The sequence below is a fragment of the Salmo salar genome, chromosome 22 (genome assembly GCF_965601325.2).
Source record: "Salmo salar chromosome 22, fSalSal1, whole genome shotgun sequence".
Lineage (NCBI taxonomy): Eukaryota > Metazoa > Chordata > Actinopteri > Salmoniformes > Salmonidae > Salmo > Salmo salar.
The window spans coordinates 34,551,571-34,573,155 of record NC_138312.1 but is presented as its reverse complement, the minus strand read 5'-3'; the positions used below and the strand labels follow the sequence as shown (position 1 = coordinate 34,573,155).

The window sequence follows — 21,585 nt, the reverse complement described above, 5'->3', positions numbered from 1 at the left end:
GGCCAGGTGTATACAGAATGGTGTCGTCTGCGTAGAGGTGGATCAAAGAATCACCCACAGCAAGAGCGACATCATTGATGTATACAGAGAAAAGAGTCGGCCTGAGAATTGAACCCTGTGGCACCCCCATAGAGACTGCCAGAGGTCCTGACAACATGCCCTCCGATTTGACACACTGAACTCTATCTGAGAAGTAGTTGGTGAACCAGGCGAGGCAGTCATTAGAGAAACCAAGGCTGTTGAGTCTGCCGATAAGAATACGGTGATTGACAGAGTCGAAAGCCTTGGCCAGGTGGATGAAGACGGCTGCACAGTACTGTCTTATTGATGGCTGTTATATCGTTTAGGACCTTGAGCGTGGCTGAGGTGCACCCGTGACCATCGCGGAAACCGGATTGCATAGCGGAGAAGTTACGGTGGGAATCGAAATGATCTGCGATCTGTTTGTTCACGTGGCTTTCGAAGACAGGCAGGGCAGGATGGATATAGGTCTGTCACAGTTTGGAAAGCGGCCGCGGTCATCCCCCTCTTCAAAGGGGGAGACACTCTAGACCCGATCTTTAGGAATCTCAGATGATACGAAAGAGGTTGAACAGACTAGTAATGGGGTTGCAACAATGGCGGTGGATAATTTTAGGAAGAGAGGGTCCAGATTGTCTAGCCCAGCTGATTTGTAGGGATCCAGATTTTGCAGCTCTATCAGAACATCAGTCTGGATTTGGGTGAAGGAGAAGCCGGGGGGGGGTGGCTTGGGCCAGTTGCTGCGGTAGGTGCAGAGCTGTTGGCTGGGGTTGGGGTAGCCAGGTGGAAAGCATGGCCAGCTGTAGAGAAATGCTTATTGAAATTCTTGATTATCGTGGATGTATGGGTGGTGACAGTGTTTCCTAGCCTCAATGCAGTGGGCAGCTGGGAGGAGGTGCTCTTATTCTCCATGGACTTTACAGTGTCCCAAAACTTTTTGGAATTAGTGCTGCAGGATGCAAATTTCTGTTTGAAAAAGCTATCCTATATTGGTTCTTGACTTCCCTGAAAAGTTGCATATCGCGGGGACTATTTGATGCTAGTGCAGTTCGCCACAGGATGTTTTTGTGCTGGTCAAGGGCAGTTAAGTCTGGAGTGAACCAAGGGCTATATCTGTTCTTAGTTCTATATTTTTTGAAAAGGGCATGCTTATTTAAAATGTTGTGGAAAGCACTTTTAAAGAACAACCAGGCATCCTCTACTGACGGGATGAGGTCAATATCCTTCCAGGATACCCGGGCCAGGTCGACTAGAAAGGCCTGCTCCCAGAAGTGTTTTAGGGAGCGTTTGACAGTGGCAAGGGGTGGTTGTTTGACCGCGGACCCATAACGGACACAGGCAATGAAGCAGTGATCACTGAGATCCTGGTTGAAAACAGCAGCGGTGTATTTAGAGGGCAAGTTGGTCAGGATGATATCTGAGGGTGCCCATGTTTACGGATTTGGGGTTGTACCTGGTAGGTTCCTTGATAATTTGTGTGAGATTGAGGGCATCTAGTTTAGATTGTAGGACGGCCGGGGTGTTACGCATATCCCAGTTTAGGTCACCTAACAGTACGAACTCTGATGATAGATGGGGGACAATCAATTCACATATTGTGTCCAGGGCACAGCTGGGAGCTAAGGAGGGGTTTATAACAAGCGGCAACAGTGAGGGACTTATTTCTGGAGAGATGGATTTGTAAAAGTAGAAGCTCGAACTGTTTGGGCATAGTACTGGATAGTATGACAGAACTCTGCAGGCTATCTCTACAGTTGATAGCGGCTCCGCCCCCTTTAGCAGTTCTATCTTGACAGAAAGTGTTGTAATTGGGGATGGAAATTTCAGAATTTTTGGTGGCCTTCCTAAGCCAGGATTCAGACACGGCTAGGACATCAGGGTTGGAGGAGTGTGGTAACAGTGAATAAAGCAAACTTAGGGTTGGAGGCTTCTGATGTTAACATGCATGAACCCAAGGCTTTTACGGTTACAAAAGTCAACAAATGAGAGAGCCTGGGGACACACAGGGCCTGGGATGAGGGTACGGCTAAAGGCTATAAGAATTGGTCGTCTTGTGCGTTGGGAACATGGAATAAAAGGAGCAGATTTGTGGGCATGGTAGGATAGATTCAGGGCATAATGTATTGTTAGGGTGTGAGTGCAGTGGAGGTAAACCTAGGCATTGAGTGACGATGAGAGAGGTTGCATCTCCGGATGCGCCAGTTAAGCTAGGTGCGGTCTCCGCATGTGTGGGGGTGGGGCAAAGAAGCCATCTGAGGCATGTTGAGCGGGACTAGGGGCTCCGCAGTAAAATAAAACAATGAGAGCTGCCCTAAACAACAGCTTACAAGGCATATTGACATTAGAGAGAGGCATAAAGCATTCACAGGTGTTGATTGGGAAAGCTAAGACAACAACAGGTAAGACAACAACGGGTAGACAGCTAAGACAACAACAACGGGTAAATGGCGATGAATGGGCAGAGAGGGTCAGTTAGCTACACACATGGCCTGAGTTCGAGGCTGGGGCCGACAGATAAACAAAATGAAGTACCTTGTTAATGAACAGTCCAGCAGGCATCAGCTGTGTGGCCAAGTGATCATAGGGTCCAATGAGCAGCAATAGGTGAAACGGAGCCGTTCGGTAGTCGATACTACGCTAGGCGAGCGGGAGATGCGGTGTTCAGGAAGCTAGCGGGCCAGGGCTAGCAGAAGGGTCTTCACCGACATCCACGATGCAGAGGCCAGTTGAGAGCACATCGGCCGAATTATGTCAGCAGACCAGCAGATCAGTCGTGATGGATCGGCGGGGCTCCGTGTCGACAAAGGGTCCAGGCCAAATGGCAAGAGCGGTATTGTAGTTTGTGTACTTCGTTTGCTAGCCGGGACATGGGAACTATCTTGTTGGCTAACTGGTGCTTGCTTCTGGACAAGGGCGTTAGCCACAATAGCCACTCGGTAGCAGCTAGCTAGCTGCGATGATCCGGTGTAACGTTCCAAAGCTTGCTGCAGGAATCCGGTGATGTAGTGGAAAAAAGCAGTCCGATATGCTCAGGGCTGGTATCGCACTGTGCTGACTGGCAGGTATTATCTGGGCTAAAGCGGCTGGTGTCTGAGCTAAAGGTAAAGACCGCTGGCAGTGGCTAACAATGTCTAAGTAGCTAATTAGCTGGCAAGCCTCTGATGGCTAGTTTCTGATGGAGGTTCCAATTATAAGGTCTAAAAAATAGCAGATCCGTACCACATTGGGTGAGGCGGGTTGCATGAAGGTATATTTAATTCGAAAATGGAAAAAAGAGATTGAAATATATTGAAATCTATACAAAGAAAACGGGAAAAAAAACTGAATATTTACACGGGACAAAAACAAAAACGTCTTACTGCTACGCCATCTTGGATTTGGATCAGTCAGACTGGTTACTAGCCCAGTCAGTCAGACTGGTTACTTGCCCTAAAACAAACCCTAACCATACTACGACAGCATCGAGATGGTCTATCTTAACAACTCTGACCACAAGGTCAGTCAGACTGGTTACTAGCCCTAAAACTAACCCTAACCCTACTACGACCTTATCTGTGTTGTCTACAGTACCTCAACAACTCAGAACGCAAGGTCACCACATGACAAATGTTACCATGATAATGTATTACTAGAATAAGTAATAAAGTTGATATAACACATCAAGTGAGATTTGTAGTACAGTATAATACTGTGTGGTCAGTGGTGAGTCTACATAATGATACTGTAGTTGTCAGGGATTTTCTGAGGGTTTATTGGATATGCAGTCTGAGTGTACTGGACACATCAACACCTGTATTGTGTTGTTATCAGACGATATATGAGGGTCAGGAGTTGAACCACGCCTTTGGCCTGTGTCACTACAAACACTTCCTGTTCTGGAACGAGTACCGCAGTGGCAGCATCTACAAATTGGACCAGGTCACCAAGACAGTCTCCCTGCTCCGCAACGAACGACCACCCATCTTCGAGATCCGCATGTATGACGCCCAGCAGCAGCAAGGTACAGGACACTAGTCTGTTCATCCATCTATACACCTACCCTTCTATCTATCTATCTATCTATCTATCTATCTATCTATCTATCTATCTATCTATCTATCTATCTATCTATCTATCTATCTATCTATCTATCTATCTATCTATCTATCTATCTATCTATCTATCTATCTATCTATCTATCTATCTATCTATCTATCTATCTATCTATCCCCTTCACCCCCCCCCGATAATACACATTAATGTCTGAACATATCTCTCTACCCCCTCTGTCTCGCCTCTGTCTCTGTCTCGCTCTCTGTCTCGCCCTCTGTCTCGCCCTCTGTCTCGCTCGCTCACTCTCTGTCTTGCTGTGTCGCTCGCTCTCTGTTTCGCTGTGTCGCTCGCTCTCTGTTTCGCTGTGTCGCTCTGTCTGTGTACAGGTTCTAATGCGTGTCGTGTGAATAACGGGGGCTGCAGTAGTCTGTGTCTGGCCATCCCTGATGGGAGACAGTGTGCCTGTGCAGAGGACCAACAACTGGATGACAGAGACAACACCAGCTGTAAAGGTGAGAGGTCAGGGAGCAGGGGTCAGCTACAGGAGAGCAGGAGTTTAAATGTAATACTATAGTCTCACAATGTGTATGTGTGATAAATCATGTTGAAGGGAATTTTGTCACATGCTACCATCATCAGGGTTTATAGAGATTAGCCTAGGATGAAACTGTCTATTTCAAAGTTGAACTGTCAAAGTGTGTGTATGAGGGAGAGCGAGTGAGAGAACAATTGTGTGTGTGTGTGTATATAGTATGCAAATAGAAATCCCTCTTACTCATGGAGCAGTCAGCTCAGATGTTTGTGTTGTGGAGGGGGGCGGGATTAAGGACTGACAGTAGACCTGACAGTAGACCTGACACACATACTGTGCTCATGTTGGCTTTGACAGGGTTTGTGTTTGTTGTAGACTGCTGAGATGTGACAGAATATTAGCGAGTATCTCGCTGTCCCGCTCCACTCATTTACCTTTTTGGGGGAAATGTGATATTTGAATGCTCAACTTCTCGCTCTAACGCTCTCTCTCTCTCTCGCTCTCCCCCCCCCCCCAGTCAACCCGTCCTACATCCCTCCTCCTCAGTGTCAGCCCGGGGAGTTTGCCTGTAAGAACAACCGCTGTATCCAGGAGCGATGGAAGTGTGACGGTGACAACGACTGTCTGGACAACAGTGACGAGGCCCCTGAGCTCTGCCGTGAGTTTACACACACTGATTGTAGAACAGCTAGCTACCTTTCTCCTGTGTGTGTGTGTGTGTGTGTGTGTGTGTGTGTGGGGGGGGGGCCTGTTCGTAGTCAGATTGCAGACAGGTTCCATTTCCAGACAAAACACAAGCCTAGTCAGCCTGTCTGTCTCCCTCTTACACTCTGTACCCCTGCTCTCCCCCTTTATCCTTCCTCCATCAATCCATCCCTCCATACTCCCTTTTTCTTCTCTCCCCGTCCCTCCCTCTAGACCAGCACACCTGTCCCACTGATAAGTTTAAGTGTCAGAACAACCGCTGTATCCCGCTGCGCTGGCTGTGTGATGGAGACAACGATTGTGGCAAAGATGAGGATGAGTCCAACACCACCTGCTCTGGTAGGACGTTCACAGATGTACACACACACAGTTGCATATGGTGCACACACAGTACGTAACACACTCATACACATATTCTGTACAGACGCACACTTTATTTCCTTTATTTGTCACTCACTCACTCACTCACTATTCAGACAATGGTTGTTGAGGGCTGACCTTTCTCTCAGCCTCGCCCAGTGTACATGGACTGTAGTCTCAATGCTCAAAATGCCACTTGACATTTCCCATGAATCCAACTACTGTTATAATATTTCCAAGGACAACCTAATAACATCCTATTGAAGTCATTCTCCTGAGGAGAACTGTTTAGTAATCTCAGTGCCCCCCCCCCCCTTCCCCCCAACTCCTACCTTCAGCTCGCACCTGCCCCCCCAATCAGTACTCGTGTGCCAGTGGTCGCTGTATCCCAATCTCCTGGACATGTGACCTGGACGATGACTGTGGGGACCGCTCAGACGAGCCTGCATCATGTGGTGGGTCACCTGCCTCACTGTCACCTTTAACCCCTTGACCCTTATGTTTCTCTTATGCTACAACACACAGAACATTATCTTCCATTAAAAGACTAAACACAATACCGTATCACTGAAACCCAGGCCACAGGGCGGCCGGGAACTGTAATGGTTATAGCAGGTAAAGTAGTTAGTTACTGCTCGGTTCTTTCTCTTCCATTCTCTCTTTCTCTCTCTCCATCCAGCCTACCCCACCTGTTTCCCTCTCACCCAGTTCACCTGCAATAACGGACGTTGCATCAACATCAACTGGCGCTGTGACAATGGTGAGTGTCTCTCCCTCATCTTCGACCTACTGTGTGTGTATCTCCCAGTCGTTTTTTATCACTGGCTCGTTGCCACACGTCATTTGGTGTCCTCATACCTCCTTATTGCTACAAGCTTTCTTTTCTCTATTTGGCAAGGATGTTTGTGCGTTTCTTCTCTAATTGGCTCACTGTGTCTTCTGTTATTGTTCCATGTGTGTTGCTGTTCCTTGTGTGTTGCTGTTCCATGTGTGTTGCTGTTCCATGTGTGTTGCTGTTCCATGTGTGTTGCTGTTCCATGTGTGTTGCTGTTCCATGTGTGTTGCTGTTCCATGTGTGTTGCTGTCGTGCCGTGCGCCCACTCCGCTGTCTTTCCGTTGGTTTCTTTGTTTCAGAAAGTGATTTTGGGGACGGCTCTGATGAGTTGAATTGTCCGAACCCGACTGGTTAGATAGATCAACATGCACCACAGCCAACGCTGGAGGCTCGCTGGGGGGGCCGGATGGAGGGGGAGACATGCTACTATAGGGAGAACCAGAGCTGCTTCCCTTACAGCTTTACCCTTTAACAGAAGTTCATTATTCATCTCAATTCAATGATAATAGAGGCTCTTACTGCTTCTACTTATGCAGTAGAAATACATGTTCTATTGTAGTTGGATTGGACAAGAATCAAAGACCGAGAGAACATAGGTTGTTTGTGGTGGTGAGGTATTGTCATTATTGAGGAACGACCAATTAGATTATCTGTAATAGTGTGCTTGCTGTCTATTTATCTGACAGTGGACAATATTAAGGTTTAGTTACCAGAAGAACCTCCCTGTTAGAAGTGCTTAGACAAGGAAGGGTTTGGGGAAGCATCTCCTCTGCTGCCAAGCTCAATGTATCAGTGCTGGGTACATTCACTCATGGTGCATATGCAGTTTCTGTGATTATTTTACTCTTCTCCTTTTTCTCACATTGAAATTCATTTGTAAACGTACTTAAGTGTTTTGTATGTGAGTATGTATTTGATGTTGTGGAGAGTAATGGGAATTGTAGTAAGTGTTTTGTATGTGAGTATGTATTTGATGTTGTGGAGAGTAATGGGAATTGTAGTAAGTGTTTTGTATGTGAGTATGTATTTGATGTTGTGGAGAGTAATGGGAATTGTAGTAAGTGTTTTGTATGTGAGTATGTATTTGATGTTGTGGAGAGTAATGGGAATTGTAGTAAGTGTTTTGTATGTGAGTATGTATTTGATGTTGTGGAGAGTAATGGGAATTGTAGTAAGTGTTTTGTATGCGAGTATGTATTTGATGTTGTGGAGAGTAATGGGAATTGTAGTAAGTGTTTTGTATGTGAGTATGTATTTGATGTTGTGGAGAGTAATGGGAATTGTAGTAAGTGTTTTGTATGCGAGTATGTATTTGATGTTGTGGAGAGTAATGGGAATTGCATTGTGAACAATAGTTCTCTAACAGCTATTTACTTTGACTTGAATGTTGTCTGAGTGTAGAGATCACTGACATTAACAGTGTTCTTCGTAACTAACATAAATGACCAGGTACATATAACCCTGGGTGATTTGTTTTAGCCTTTCCTTATAGTCAGTGTATGTTGTGTGTATGACTGGTGTGATGTAGCGGTTTGACTGTGTTTGCCTTACAGACAACGACTGTGGGGACAACAGTGATGAGGCAGGCTGCAGCCATTCCTGCTCCAGCGCCCAGTTCAAGTGTAACAGCGGCCGCTGCATCCCCGACTACTGGACCTGCGACGGGGACAATGACTGTGGAGACTACAGCGACGAGACCCACGCCAACTGCACCAATCAAGGTGAGTGTCAGCTCAGTAACCCACCAACCGGGACAACTTAATGCCGTATTGATGTATGTGCTACAGGCTACTTAAATGACAGGATGTGGACTTATAGATAGCCATTGACTGTTTGAAACCTCAGTACTTCATGTCCCAAGCAGTACAACAGACATGTAATTGCGTCATAAACACTACTTTACACCATCTCTCCATCTAGCTTGTAAACTTGCTGGTACTGTATCTCCTTCTAACATATTATTAAGACTTGGGGAAACAGCCTCACTATCTATACTCCAAATCACTTTATTACTTTTGTTACGTAGGATCTGAACCAAAAGAAACAAAGTATTTGATGAGAAACCGAAAAGTTCATATGATAGACTATCGGGGTAGTTTTGGGTAAGCATATCTTTATCTGCCACCTACACTGTGTCCTGCAACCAGAGAACTAGGATCCCAGCCAGCCCGCTTCTCCCTCCCATGTGGTGCTGGCTAATGGGCTTGTCCAGGTTTGGCTCCCCCCGCAGTGCACAGGGAATGCTGAGGTTTTACTGGTCAGAGGGCAGGCAGGCAGAATGTCTCAGGAAGAGCTTTCACACAGATCTTTTACACACATGTGCGTGCACACACACTCACACGCACACACACTCATGCTCATACACATATACACCTTCACAATGAAATAGACTTGGGCCTTTTCTCATTTGGGAAAAGTCTGTCCTCCATCTTCTCGCCTCTGTCCTCTCTTCTCCATGACCCGGAAACCAAATAAGTGGTTGAGTGGTCAAGGAGAGTGTCAATTCGAAAAGTGTTCTTCACTCCTCGATAGCCACCTTTTCATTGAGGCTTTACACATTTATTTTGCCATTCTACCCCTGTAAACGTCATTTTCCTGATGACACACAGTGGAAAAGGACCGTCTCATTTCAAACAATCACATTTCCGTCCACATTCCTTCTCCTCGCCAGCTCTCCTCGATTACCTTTGACATTTTTCAAAAGGAGCACACCATCTTCTCCATCTATCAAAAATAAACCTACAGCACTTTAACACTGATTTGACACATGAATACCTTTTTATTTTATTTATTTATATATATATATATATGTGTGTGTGTGTGTGTGTGTGTGTGTGTGTGTGTGTGTACACACACTACCGGTCAAGGTTTTAGAACACCTGCTCATTCTAGGGTTTTTCTTTATTTTTACTATTTTCTACATTGTGGAATAATAGTGAAGACATCAGAACAATGAAATAACACATATGGAATCATGTAGTAACTAAAACAGTGTTAAACAAATCAGAATATATTTGAGATTCTTCAAAGTAGCCACCCTTTGCCTTGATGACAGCTTTGCACACTCTCGGCATTCTCTCAACCAGCTTCATGAGGTAATCACTTGGAATGCATTTCAAATAACAGGTGTGCAAACCAGATGGGATGGCGTATTGCTGCAGAATGCTGTGGTAGCCATGCTGGTTAAGTGTGCCTTGAATTCTAAATGAATCACTGACAGTGTCACCAGCAAAGCACCATCACACCTCCTCCTCCATGCTTCACGATGGGAACCACACATGTGGAGATCATCCGTTCACCTACTCTGCATCTCACAAAGACACGGCGGTTGGGACCAAAAATCTCAAATTTGGACTCATCAGATCAAAGGACAGATTTCCACCTGTCTAATGTCCATTGCTCGTGTTTCTTGGCCAAAGCAAGTCTCGTCTTGTTATTGCAGTCCATTAGTAGTGGTTTCTTTGCAGCAATTTAATGAGCTTATCCTGTGGCGGTCTTCATGAGAGCCAGTTTCATCCTAGCGCTTGCTGGTTTTTGTGACTGCACTTGAAGAAACGTTCAAAGTTCTTGAAATGTTCAGGATTGACTGACCTTCGTGTCTTAAAGTAATGATGGACTGTCATTTCTCTTTGCTCATTTGAGCTGTTCTTGCCATAATATGGACTTGCTCTTTTACCAAATAGGGATATTTTCTGTATACCACCTCGTCACAGCACAACTGATTGGCTCAAACGCATTAAGAAGGTAAGAAATTCCCTAAATTAACTTTTCACAAGGCACACCTGTTAATTGAAATGCATTCCAGGTGACAACCTCATGAAGCTGGTTGAGAGAATGCCAAGAGTGTGCAAAGCTGTCATCAAGATAAAGGGTGAATACTTTGAAGAGTCTCAAATCTAAAATATATTTTGATTTGTTTAACACTTTTTGGGTTATTTCATAGTTTTGATGTCTTCACTATTATTCTAGCTCCCAAGTGGCGCAGCTGTCTAAGGCACTGCATCTCAGTGCTAGAGGCGTCACTACAGACCCTGGTTCAATTCCAGGCATTATCACAACCGACCGGGATTGGGAGTCCCATAGGGCGGCGCACAATTGGCCCAACGTTGTCTGGGTTAGGATTTGGCCATGGTAGGCCATCATTGTTAATAAGAATTTGTTCTTAAACAGACTTGCCTAGTTAAATAAAGCTTAAATAAAATAAAATCTACAATGCAGAAAATAGTACAAATAAAGAAAAACCCTGGAATGAGTAGGTGTCCAAACGTTTGACTGATACTTGTACCTTATTCAGACCCTTTGCTATGAGACTCAAAATTGAGATCAGGTGCATCCTGTTTTCATTCTTGAGATGTTTCTACTTGATTGGAGTCCACCTGTGGTAAATTCAATTGATTGGACATGAAAGTCACACACCCGTCTATATAAGGACCCACAGTTGACCTTGCATGTCACAGCAAAAACCAAGCCATGAGGTCAAAGGAATTGTCTGTAGAGCTCCGAGTTAGGATTGTGTCGAGGCACAGATCTGGGGAAAGGGTACTAAAAATGTCTGCAGTATTGAAGGTTCCCAAGAACACAGTGCCCTCAATCGTTCTTAAATGGAAGAAGTTTAGGACCACCAAGACTCTTCCTAGATCTGGCCAAACTAAGCAATCGGGGTAGAAGGGCCTTTTTCAGGGAGGTGACCAAGAACCTGATGGTCACACTGATGGAGCTTCAGAGTTCCTCTGTGGAGATTGGAGAACCTTCCAGAAAGACAACCATCTCTGCAGCACTCCACCAATCAGGCCTTTATGGTAGAGTGGCCAGACGGAAGAACATGATAGTCCGCTTGGAGTTGGCCAACTGGCACCTAAAGACTCTCAGACCATGAGAAACAAGATTCTCTGGTCTGATGAAACCAAGATGGAACTCTTTGGCCTGAATGCCAAGCGTCACGTCTGGATGAAACCTGGCACCATCCCTACTCTGAAGCATGGTGGTGGCAGCATCATGCTGTGGGGATGTTTTTCAGCAGCAGGGACTGGGAGACTAGTCAGGATTGAGGGAAAGATGAATGGAGCAAATTACAGAGATCCTTGATGAAAACCTGCTCCAGAGTGCTCAGGACCTGACTGGGGGGGGAAGGTTCACCTTCCAACAGGACAACAACCCTAAGCACACAGCCAAGACAATGCAGGAGTGGCTTCGGGACAAGCACAGGTGTGCCAAGCTTGTAGCGTCATACCCAAGAAGACTCGAGGCTGTAATTTCTGCCGAAGGTGCTTCAACAATGTATTGAGTAAAGGGTCTGAATACTTAAGTAAATGTGATATTTATTTTATATATATATAAAACATTTCTAAACATTTCCGACAAACAAATCTGGGTTTGGCGGATGCCAGGAGAACGCTACCTGCCCAAATGCATACTATAGGGCCAACTAAAGTTTGGTGGAGGAGGAATAATGTTCTGGGGATGTTTTTCATGGTTCGGGCTAGGTCCCTTAGTTCCAGTGAAGGGAAATCTTAACACTACAGCATACGATGACATTCTAGACGATTCTGTGCTTCCAACTGTGTGGCATACACACACACGGTCTATGGTGAATACACACATGCGTGCATGATCGCATACACACGCACACATCTACCTTCACACCTCTTTGACCTTTGATGTCTGAGTCTTTCGGTGATTCCCTTAATCACCAATGTCACTGATGGCTCTATTGCTAATGCACTGGAGCATGGTCTCTGTGTGAAAGCTGTACCCTTCAGTGCTCTGCGTCAGCCTGGCATTGGGACACTGCCAACCCTTGACTCGTGGGCGTCTCTGGGTCATTGATTTCCATTCATTTAGCCGTGCCAGGTTGTAAGTGAATGTCAGCATTTTGTTAATGATGTGATTTGATGTATTGTGTGTGTATAAATGGAGCACACCATCTTTGTCTCATGGAATTGTCAAGCCTCTACTAACCTCTGAGGTCCACAACACATGCCAAAACCATAGCCTTCGTATACCATCTGGGTCTGACTATGCCAGCTGTTTATTGGTTTTCCCAGTCCCTTTGATTTTTCATTGAGTGAATAGTGCGTTAATTGTGTCCATCATTGAAGCATGATGTTCTGTTAAAATGTGTTCCCTGTGATGGTGTGCTTGTTTGCCATTGGAGCACCACAGTGGGAGAGAGTAGAGGTAGTGAATGACTGTGTGCTGTGAGAGCTCTGTCCTAATGAAGCCTGTGATTATGTCACACTCACTATGACATCGTACAGCATCTTTCATTACCGTTACTCAAATTCAGCCAGCTCAGCAAACTTTTACAAAATGCTGAAAATATATGAATTCTACAAACAGCAGGGCCCTCAGTTTTTCTTAACGATGTGACCTAACCAAGAAAAAGTTAGAGCTTATAACAAGGGCTCAGAGTTCCTGTGATGTTTTGTTACATTTCCTTTTCTGTTCATGTTGTTTATGTGTTGTTTCAGTGTTATTGTAGTGATCTAAAACTCCTCGTCCCCCTCTCTCCCTCCCCAGCCACGCGTCCTCCTGGTGGCTGTCACATGGATGAGTTCCAGTGTCGTATGGACGGCCTGTGCATCCCCATGCGTTGGCGCTGCGACGGGGACACAGACTGCATGGACCTGAGCGACGAGAAGAACTGCGAAGGCGTCACACACATGTGTGACCCCGCCGTCAAGTTTGGTTGCAGGGACTCTGGTGAGGAGAATGGGGATGGTTGTGTCACATCAATAAAGAGGAAATGAGGGGATTCTAAGTGAGAGGGGAGAGAATGGATGACTGGGTTATTTGCTGGTTGTAAAACATAACTGTAACAATATTGAAATGGATAGCTTAGCATTATCTGGTGGAGATGAAGAACTGGATTTGGTTTTAGCTGCTGTGAAAAACTGTTGGGCATATTTGTTGTTGTGGACAGCGTCTGCCTGTAAGGTCAGACTTCTGACCTTTCCCCTCTGACCTGTCCCCAGCCCGCTGTATCAGTAAGGCCTGGGTGTGTGACGGGGACAGTGACTGTGAGGACCACTCTGATGAAGACAACTGTGAGGCGTTGGTGTGTAAGCTCTCTCACCATGTGTGTGCCAATGACTCCACCATCTGTCTGCCCGCTGAGAAGCTGTGTGACGGCACTGACGACTGTCCCGACGGCTCTGACGAGAAACTCTGTGGTAAGACCTGCTGCTATTAAAAATGGCATTACTCATGGTGCACTGGAAGATGGAACAAGGACCCCACTGCTGACACCAACGGGCCAGAGAAAAACCTTGAGCTGTCATGAATGTTTATGATACCGGTTATGTCATTATTATGACAGTGTTGTGTGTCCATCATGACAGAGAGCTCAAGAACTGTGTTACCCATTTGTTTTGTTCAGTGTCACCTCTCTTCTTAACACCCATCTCTCTTTTTCCCCTTTTCCCTGCAGACCTGTGCTCACTGGATAACGGGGACTGCAGCCATAACTGTACGGTAGCCCCCGGGGAGGGCGTGGTGTGTTCCTGCCCCCTGGGCATGGAGCTGGATTCCAACAACAAGACCTGTCAGATACAGAGCTTCTGCGCCAAACACCTCAAGTGCAGCCAGCGCTGTGAGCAGGACAAGTTCAGTGTCAAGTGTTCCTGCTACGAGGGCTGGGAACTGGAGCCTGACCAGGAGAACTGCAAGAGCACTGGTGAGGAAGGAAGGAGGGAATGGAAGGGGAGGTTAGAGGGTAGGAAAGGAGAAGTAGAGAGGGGATTTGGTCAGATGGTGGTGTGGAGTGAAATAAGAGAGAAAGGGGGAGAAGCTGAGAAATCTAATGATCATGAGAATAAAACACACAGAGGGTGAGGTGTGTCAACACATGGTGGGTGAGGGAAAGATATTGGGGTTTGGGACCTGCAAGGGCAGGAGAAGGAGGACAGGTGAAAGAGGAGGCCGTACAGTACATTTCCAGGAATTGTTTTGGTTCAGGGGATAGAGTGAGTGAAGGAGGAGAGTGAGTGAAGGAGGAGAGTGAGTGAAGGAGGAGAGTGAGTGAAGGAGGAGAGTGAGTGAAGGAGGAGAGTGAGTTGGAGAGAGATGATGGAGTGTTTTAGCAGGAAGCTGTGTGGTTTCAGTGGTCCCACTAAGCATACCTGTGCAAGAGGAGAGGGAGGGGGAGGGTGCACTGGGCGCAAAGTAGATACAGGGATCCCAACGCTGCCACCAACAAGCACCACTATATCACCATGATCATGTGATCTCCTGTCTTCTCCTCAGATCCCTTCAAGCCTTTCATCATCTTCTCCAACCGCCATGAGATCCGTCGGATCGACCTGAACAAGGGGGAGTTCAGCGTACTGGTGCCTGGCCTGAGGAACACTATTGCCCTGGACTTCCACCTGGCAGAGAATGCCCTCTACTGGACCGATGTGGTGGAGGACAAGATCTACCGCGGCAAAATGTCAGAGAACGGAGGTGAGTCTCTTCTCCACTTTTTAGCACTAGTTTGTTTATAAGCAGTGTTCTCACATCTCTTTGGCGTAGTACTCCAGCTTTCATGACACATTTCCCAATTGCCTTTACAGCGGGGAATGCTGGGAATCGTAGTTGTACTGTTGTGCAGCCTTTAGTCCTACAACTCCTGAGGGGAAGTTGCTAGTAAATAACAAAGCAGATGGTCCAGCTACACGCCGAAGGCAAAACGAATCAATCAAAACCACACTGTCACTTTCCAAACAGCCAATCAATCAAAACTAAACCGCTACCATAAAAAAGGCAAAGCCAATCAATCAATCTATAGAGCCAGAGCTTCTGTGCTCTGGCTCTATAGATGAGGCCCTCTCATTACAGTAGGAAGGAATAACGAGTGTGTGTGTGGTGTGTGCGTGCTCCAATCAGAATGATGACTAGTCTGATGATTAGACCATTCTCTTTGATTAGGGAGCTGGAAAGGAAAATGAATGGGTGAGAGAGAAGGATGAAAATAAGTGTTACTTCTCTTATTTTATTTGCTCTGGCGCCTGATGTGGTGACGTTTGCTCAGGCCCAAACAGGAATAGGATACATCCTGTCAGTAGTAGGGAGAGTTGTGGCTTTGTAGGTGTCATCATTAGATATGCCGGGGCTGCATTGGCATTACAAAGTCTCTGCGTGTGATTGATGTTCATGGGACTGGCCAGACGTGGGACTGGTCAGACACACTGACAACTTGAATGACTAGAGTTGAATAGGTCTACAGTAAGGGGGAATGACACAACATGGCTTCACAATCAACTTACCTACACTGCCCCCCCCCCCAGCTCTGACCAGTTTTGACGTGGTGATCCAGTATGGCCTGGCCACTCCAGAGGGTCTTGCGGTGGACTGGATAGCAGAGAACATCTACTGGGTGGAGAGTAACCTGGACCAGATAGAGGTGGCCAAGCTGGACGGAACCATGAGGACCACTCTGCTGGCTGGGGAGGTGGAGCACCCCCGGGCCATCGCCCTGGACCCCCGCTATGGGTGAGAATCAGCACGCTGCTGGGAATGGGTTAGCCTGGTCCCAGATCTGTTGGTGCTGTGTTGCTAACTCCAATGTTGACAATGACCATAGGAGTTAGAAAGGCAGCACAAACCCTTCTGGAACCAGGCTAGGAATGATCTAAAACATGGCTTAAAACAGGGTCATTGGTTTTGTGTTTACTGGAGCACGAAGTTAAAGTTGAAGCACCCCCCTCCCTTATCTCTGTAGGATCCTGTTCTGGACTGACTGGGATGCCAGTATGCCAAGGATCGAGGCAGCCTCTATGAGTGGGGAGGGGAGGAGAACCATCCATAAGGAGACCGGCAACGGGGGCTGGCCCAACGGACTCACTGTAGACTACCTAGAACTACGCATCTTGTGGATCGATGCCAGGTCAGAGAACACACACTGTACACACACACCATACATATGCAAGCTGTCATAAATCACTGTATTGTCTTCCATTCTTCCTCCAGGTCAGATGCTATTTACTCAGCCAAATACGATGGTTCCGGCCTGATCGAGGTTCTGAGGGGACACGAATACCTGTCGCACCCATTCGCAGTCACTATGTACGGGGGAGAGGTTTACTGGACGGACTGGAGGACCAACACACTGGCCAAGGCCAATAAGTGGACCGGCAACAATGTAACCGTGATCCAGAGAACCAACACACAACCTTTTGACCTGCAAGTCTACCATCCCTCCAGACAGCCTCAGGGTAGGACACACACACGCCTGGTAACACACATGAATGATGTTTAAGAGAGGTTAGCTACTTTGCTTTGGGTCACCACAGTATTACCTACCTTGAATGACCTTGTATGTAAATGAGTGTTGCCCACAAGGCCATACTGCTGCCACTGCTCTCTGGAGAGAGACCAGAGTCAGAGTGACAGCTTCTCTAAGTCCATCTGTCATTCAGGAGAGTGGTAGCATCTGGCCTCCCCTGTCACAACCTCTCCCCTCAAAATGGCCACACTCAGAAAACCATCCATTAATGGATGAAACAGATAGGCCTGCTGCCTGTGGAAAGAGGTGTTTTATATGCACATACTGAATGCCACAAGACAAGGGCAACCAGTGAAGAACAAACACCATTGTAAATACAACCCATATTTATGCTTATTTATTTTCCCTTTTGTACAGTAACCATTTGTACATCGTTACAACACTGTATATATAAATAATATGACATTTATAATGTCTTTATTCTTTTGAAACTTCCATATGTTTACTGTTCATTTTTATTGTTTATTTTACTTTTGTATATTATCTACCTCACTTGCTTTGGCAATGTTAACATATGTTTCCCATGCCATTAAAGCCCCTTGAATTGAATTGAATATATATTTCCTCACAACCTATTCCTTTCCCCATCTCATTCACTCCCACCCTTCTCCTTCCATTTATTTCTCTACCACCCTGCATTTTCTGTCTCTCGGTCGGTCTGTCTGTCTGTCTGTCTGTCTGTCTGTCGGTCTGTCTGTCGGTCTGTCTCTCGGTCTGTCTCTCGGTCTGTCTCTCGGTCTGTCTCTCGGTCGGTCTCTCTCTCGGTCTCTCTCTCGGTCGGTCGGTCTGTCTGTCTCTCGGTCTCTCGGTCTGTCTCTCGGTCTGTCTCTCGGTCTGTCTCTCGGTCGGTCGGTCGGTCGGTCGGTCTGTCTCTCGGTCGGTCGGTCGGTCGGTCTGTCTCTCGGTCTGTCTCTCGGTCGGTCGGTCGGTCGGTCTGTCTCTCGGTCGGTCTGTCTCTCGGTCGGTCGGTCTGTCTCTCTCTCTCTCGGTCGCTCTCGGTCGGTCGGTCGGTCTGTCTCTCTCTCTCTCGGTCGGTCTCTCTCTCTCTCGGTCGGTCTCTCTCTCTCTCGGTCTCTCTCGGTCGGTCTCTCTCTCTCTCGGTCTCTCTCTCGGTCCTCTCTCTCTCTCTCTCTCTCTCTCTCTCTCTCTCTCTCTCTCTCTCGGTCTCTCTCTCGGTCTCTCTCTCGGTCTCTCTCTCGGTCGGTCTCTCTCGGTCGGTCTCTCTCTCTCTCGGTCGGTCTCTCTCTCTCTCGGTCGGTCTCTCTCTCGGTCGGTCGGTCTCTCTCTCTCTCTCTCTCTCTCTCTCTCTCTCTCGGTCGGTCTCTCTCTCGGTCGGTCTCGGTCTCTCTCGGTCGGTCTCTCGGTCTGTCGCTCTCTCTCTCTCTCTCCCTCTCTCGGTCTGTCGCGCTCTCTCTCTCTCTCTCTCTCTCTCTCTCTCTCGGTCTGTCGCTCTCTCTCTCTCTCTCTCTCTCGGTCTGTCTCTCTCTCGCTCTCTCTTGGTCTGTCTCTCTCTCGCTCTCTCTCGGTCTGTCTCTCTCTCGCTCTCTCTCTCTCGGTCTGTCTCTCTCTCGCTCTCTCTCGGTCTGTCTCTCTCTCGCTCTCTCTCGGTCTGTCTCTCTCTCGCTCTCTCTCGGTCTGTCTCTCTCTCTCTCTCTCTCGGTCTGTCTCTCTCTCTCTCTCTCGGTCTGTCGCTCTCTCTCTCTCTCGGTCTGTCGCTCTCTCTCTCTCTCGGTCTGTCGCTCTCTCTCTCTCTCGGTCTGTCGCTCTCTCTCTCTCTCGGTCTGTCGCTCTCTCTCTCTCTCGGTCTGTCGCTCTCTCTCTCTCTCGGTCGCTCTCTCTCGCTCTCTCGTCGGTCGCTCTCTCTCGCTCTCTCTCGGTCGGTCTGTCTCTCTCTCTCTCTCTCTCGGTCTGTCGCTCTCTCTCTCTCTCCGGTCGCTCTCTCTCGCTCTCTCTCGGTCGGTCTCTCTCTCTCTCTCTCTCTCGGTCTGTCTCTCTCTCTCTCTCTCTCTCTCGGTCTGTCTCTCTCTCTCTCTCTCTCGGTCTGTCTCTCTCTCTCTCCGGTCTGTCGCTCTCTCTCTCTCTCGGTCTGTCGCTCTCTCTCTCTCTCGGTCTGTCGCTCTCTCTCTCTCTCGGTCTGTCGCTCTCTCTCTCTCTCGGTCTGTCGCTCTCTCTCTCTCTCGGTCTGTCGCTCTCTCTCTCTCTCTCTCGGTCTCTCTCTCTCTCGGTCGCTCTCTCTCTCTCTCGCTCTCTCTCTCTCTCGGTCTGTCGCTCTCTCTCTCTCTCGGTCTGTCGCTCTCTCTCTCTCCGGTCGGTCTCTCTCTCTCTCGGTCGCTCTCTCTCTCTCTCTCTCTCTCTCTCGGTCTGTCGCTCTCTCTCTCTCGGTCTGTCGCTCTCGGTCTGTCTCTCTCTCTCGGTCTGTCGCTCTCGGTCTGTCGCTCTCTCTCTCTCTCTCGGTCTGTCGCTCGCTCTCTCTCTCTCTCTCGGTCTGTCGCTCGCTCTCTCTCTCTCTCTCTCGGTCTGTCGCTCGGTCTGTCGTTCGGTCTGTCGCTCGCCCTCTCTCGGTCTGTCGCTCGCCCTCTCTCGGTCTCTCTGTCTCTCTCTCCACACAGCTCCTAACCCATGTGCAGCTAACGATGAGATGGGTCCCTGTTCTCACCTGTGTCTCATCAACTACAACCAGACCTTCTCCTGTGCCTGCCCTCACCTCATGAAGCTGGGAGCAGACAAACACACCTGCTACGGTAAACACACCAGTACTTGAATTATGCACACACACCTGCTACAGCAGCAAGGAGACACTAAACTGCTGTTCCTCCTCCCCTGAGTTGTCAGATTGTCTCCTCCTCTAGCTTGGCAGAGAGATGGAGTTGTTGCTAGTGATTCATATCATCTCTGTGCTTCAAGGTGTGTGATTCACTGTTAGTATGATCGCAAGACTGTACAACAGGAACTGTTTACCCACGTGCAGAGGTTTACCCACGTGCAGAGGTTTACCCACGTGCAGAGGTTTACCCACGTGCAGAGGTTTACCCACGTGCAGAGGTTTACCCTCACTCCATAGGGAACACACACATCCACCAGAAACATCCCTCATGAGTGGGATCACTCTCCTGAGCCATGGCTTTGTTTCACACACACACACACACACACACACACACACACACACACACACACACACACACACACACACACACACACACACACACACACACACACACACACACACACACAGGATTATGTCACTTAAGACAGTTTGAGGAGTTTAGGCCGTGTCTCTGAACTGAAGGGTGTGTGTGTGCACGCGTCACACTGTGTTTAGTATTCAGGATAGCAGTTTCTATTATCTGTGGTGTAATGGAGGCCCACACTGTTTTTAATGCCGGCATCCACCACAACTCTGTCATTCACAACCTAGAGCACAACACACACGCCTGGGATATCTGATCTAGAAAGGCTGAGAAGAGTCAATACTGCACCTCTACACGCACACGGTACGCGCACGGTACACGCGTGCACGGTACACACACATGGGAATGCCACAGTGCAGACTAATGTAGATATCATTATAGCATCAACGCTGACTGAACTCATTTAGAACACAGTCATGGCTCTGCCTTTTAGTCAGCCTGCCAAGTACAATCCATTAACACGCTCTTCACTCCTGATCAATGTTCCCGCTTAGCTGCCCACACATCTTTCTAGCGTTTTCCCCGTTAGTTAACACTGTCAACGTTTCCCTTTACTGTTGGAATTGTGATCGAATCAATTCAATATTAGCCACTTTCAGTGCAACATGCCGAAACAACACCATTTATGCAAGAGATGATTTCATTGTTCCATTCTTATTAGATTGTGTTGTAGGCAGAACACATCGGAGTAGGATTGTATTATATTGTCAGGCTTGACTCAGGCCCCTACTCAACACAGACCGGTACGGCATAACCAATCAGAGCTGCTGTAGGCCTATAGTATATGCAAATCGACCACAGCCATGTATGGATCCGTACCATTCACTGTGTTTACAGTATGCGTGGTCATCAGTAGATTGTTTTGAGATCAAAGCGAGAGCTACATGTAGCCACGTGTGCACAATCAAATCAAATGTTATTGGTCACATACACATATTTACAGATGTTATTGGTCACATACACATATTTACAGATGTTATTGGTCACATACACATATTTAACTGATGTTATTGGTCACATACACGTATTTTACAGATGTTATTGGTCACATACACATATTTTACAGATGTTATTGGTCACATACACATATTTTACAGATGTTATTGGTCACATACACATATTTTACAGATGTTATTGGTCACATACACATATTTTACAGATGTTATTGGTCACATACACATATTTTACAGATGTTATTGGTCACATACACATATTTACAGATGTTATTGGTCACATACACATATTTACAGATGTTATTGGTCACATACACATATTTAACTGATGTTATTGGTCACATACACATATTTAACTGATGTTATTGGTCACATACACATATTTAACTGATGTTATTGGTCACATACACATATTTAACTGATGTTATTGGTCACATACACATATTTAACTGATGTTATTGGTCACATACACATATTTACAGATGTTATTGGTCACATACACATATTTAACTGATGTTATTGGTCACATACACATATTTAACTGATGTTATTGGTCACATACACATATTTAACTGATGTTATTGGTCACATACACATATTTAACTGATGTTATTGGTCACATACACATATTTAACTGATGTTATTGGTCACATACACATATTTAACTGATGTTATTGGTCACATACACATATTTA

The 21,585-nt window shown here is 46.9% G+C and overlaps 1 protein-coding gene across 3 annotated transcripts in view; it reads left to right on the top strand.

Moving 5' to 3' along the window:
- LOC106583141 (low-density lipoprotein receptor-related protein 1) overlaps positions 1–21,585 on the top strand; it is a 217,786-nt gene that overhangs the window by 138,325 nt on the left and 57,876 nt on the right. For all 3 annotated transcript variants that reach the window (XM_082967520.1, XM_082967521.1, XM_045705049.2), the window contains exons 14-28: positions 3,832–4,021; positions 4,440–4,565; positions 5,103–5,243; positions 5,504–5,629; positions 5,989–6,105; positions 6,330–6,410; positions 8,039–8,206; positions 13,005–13,187; positions 13,460–13,657; positions 13,915–14,160; positions 14,730–14,927; positions 15,752–15,956; positions 16,186–16,350; positions 16,434–16,678; positions 19,359–19,490. In XM_082967520.1, the coding sequence (XP_082823646.1) occupies positions 3,832–4,021; positions 4,440–4,565; positions 5,103–5,243; positions 5,504–5,629; positions 5,989–6,105; positions 6,330–6,410; positions 8,039–8,206; positions 13,005–13,187; positions 13,460–13,657; positions 13,915–14,160; positions 14,730–14,927; positions 15,752–15,956; positions 16,186–16,350; positions 16,434–16,678; positions 19,359–19,490 (2,521 nt within the window). The remainder of the gene's footprint in view (positions 1–3,831; positions 4,022–4,439; positions 4,566–5,102; positions 5,244–5,503; positions 5,630–5,988; positions 6,106–6,329; positions 6,411–8,038; positions 8,207–13,004; positions 13,188–13,459; positions 13,658–13,914; positions 14,161–14,729; positions 14,928–15,751; positions 15,957–16,185; positions 16,351–16,433; positions 16,679–19,358; positions 19,491–21,585) is intronic.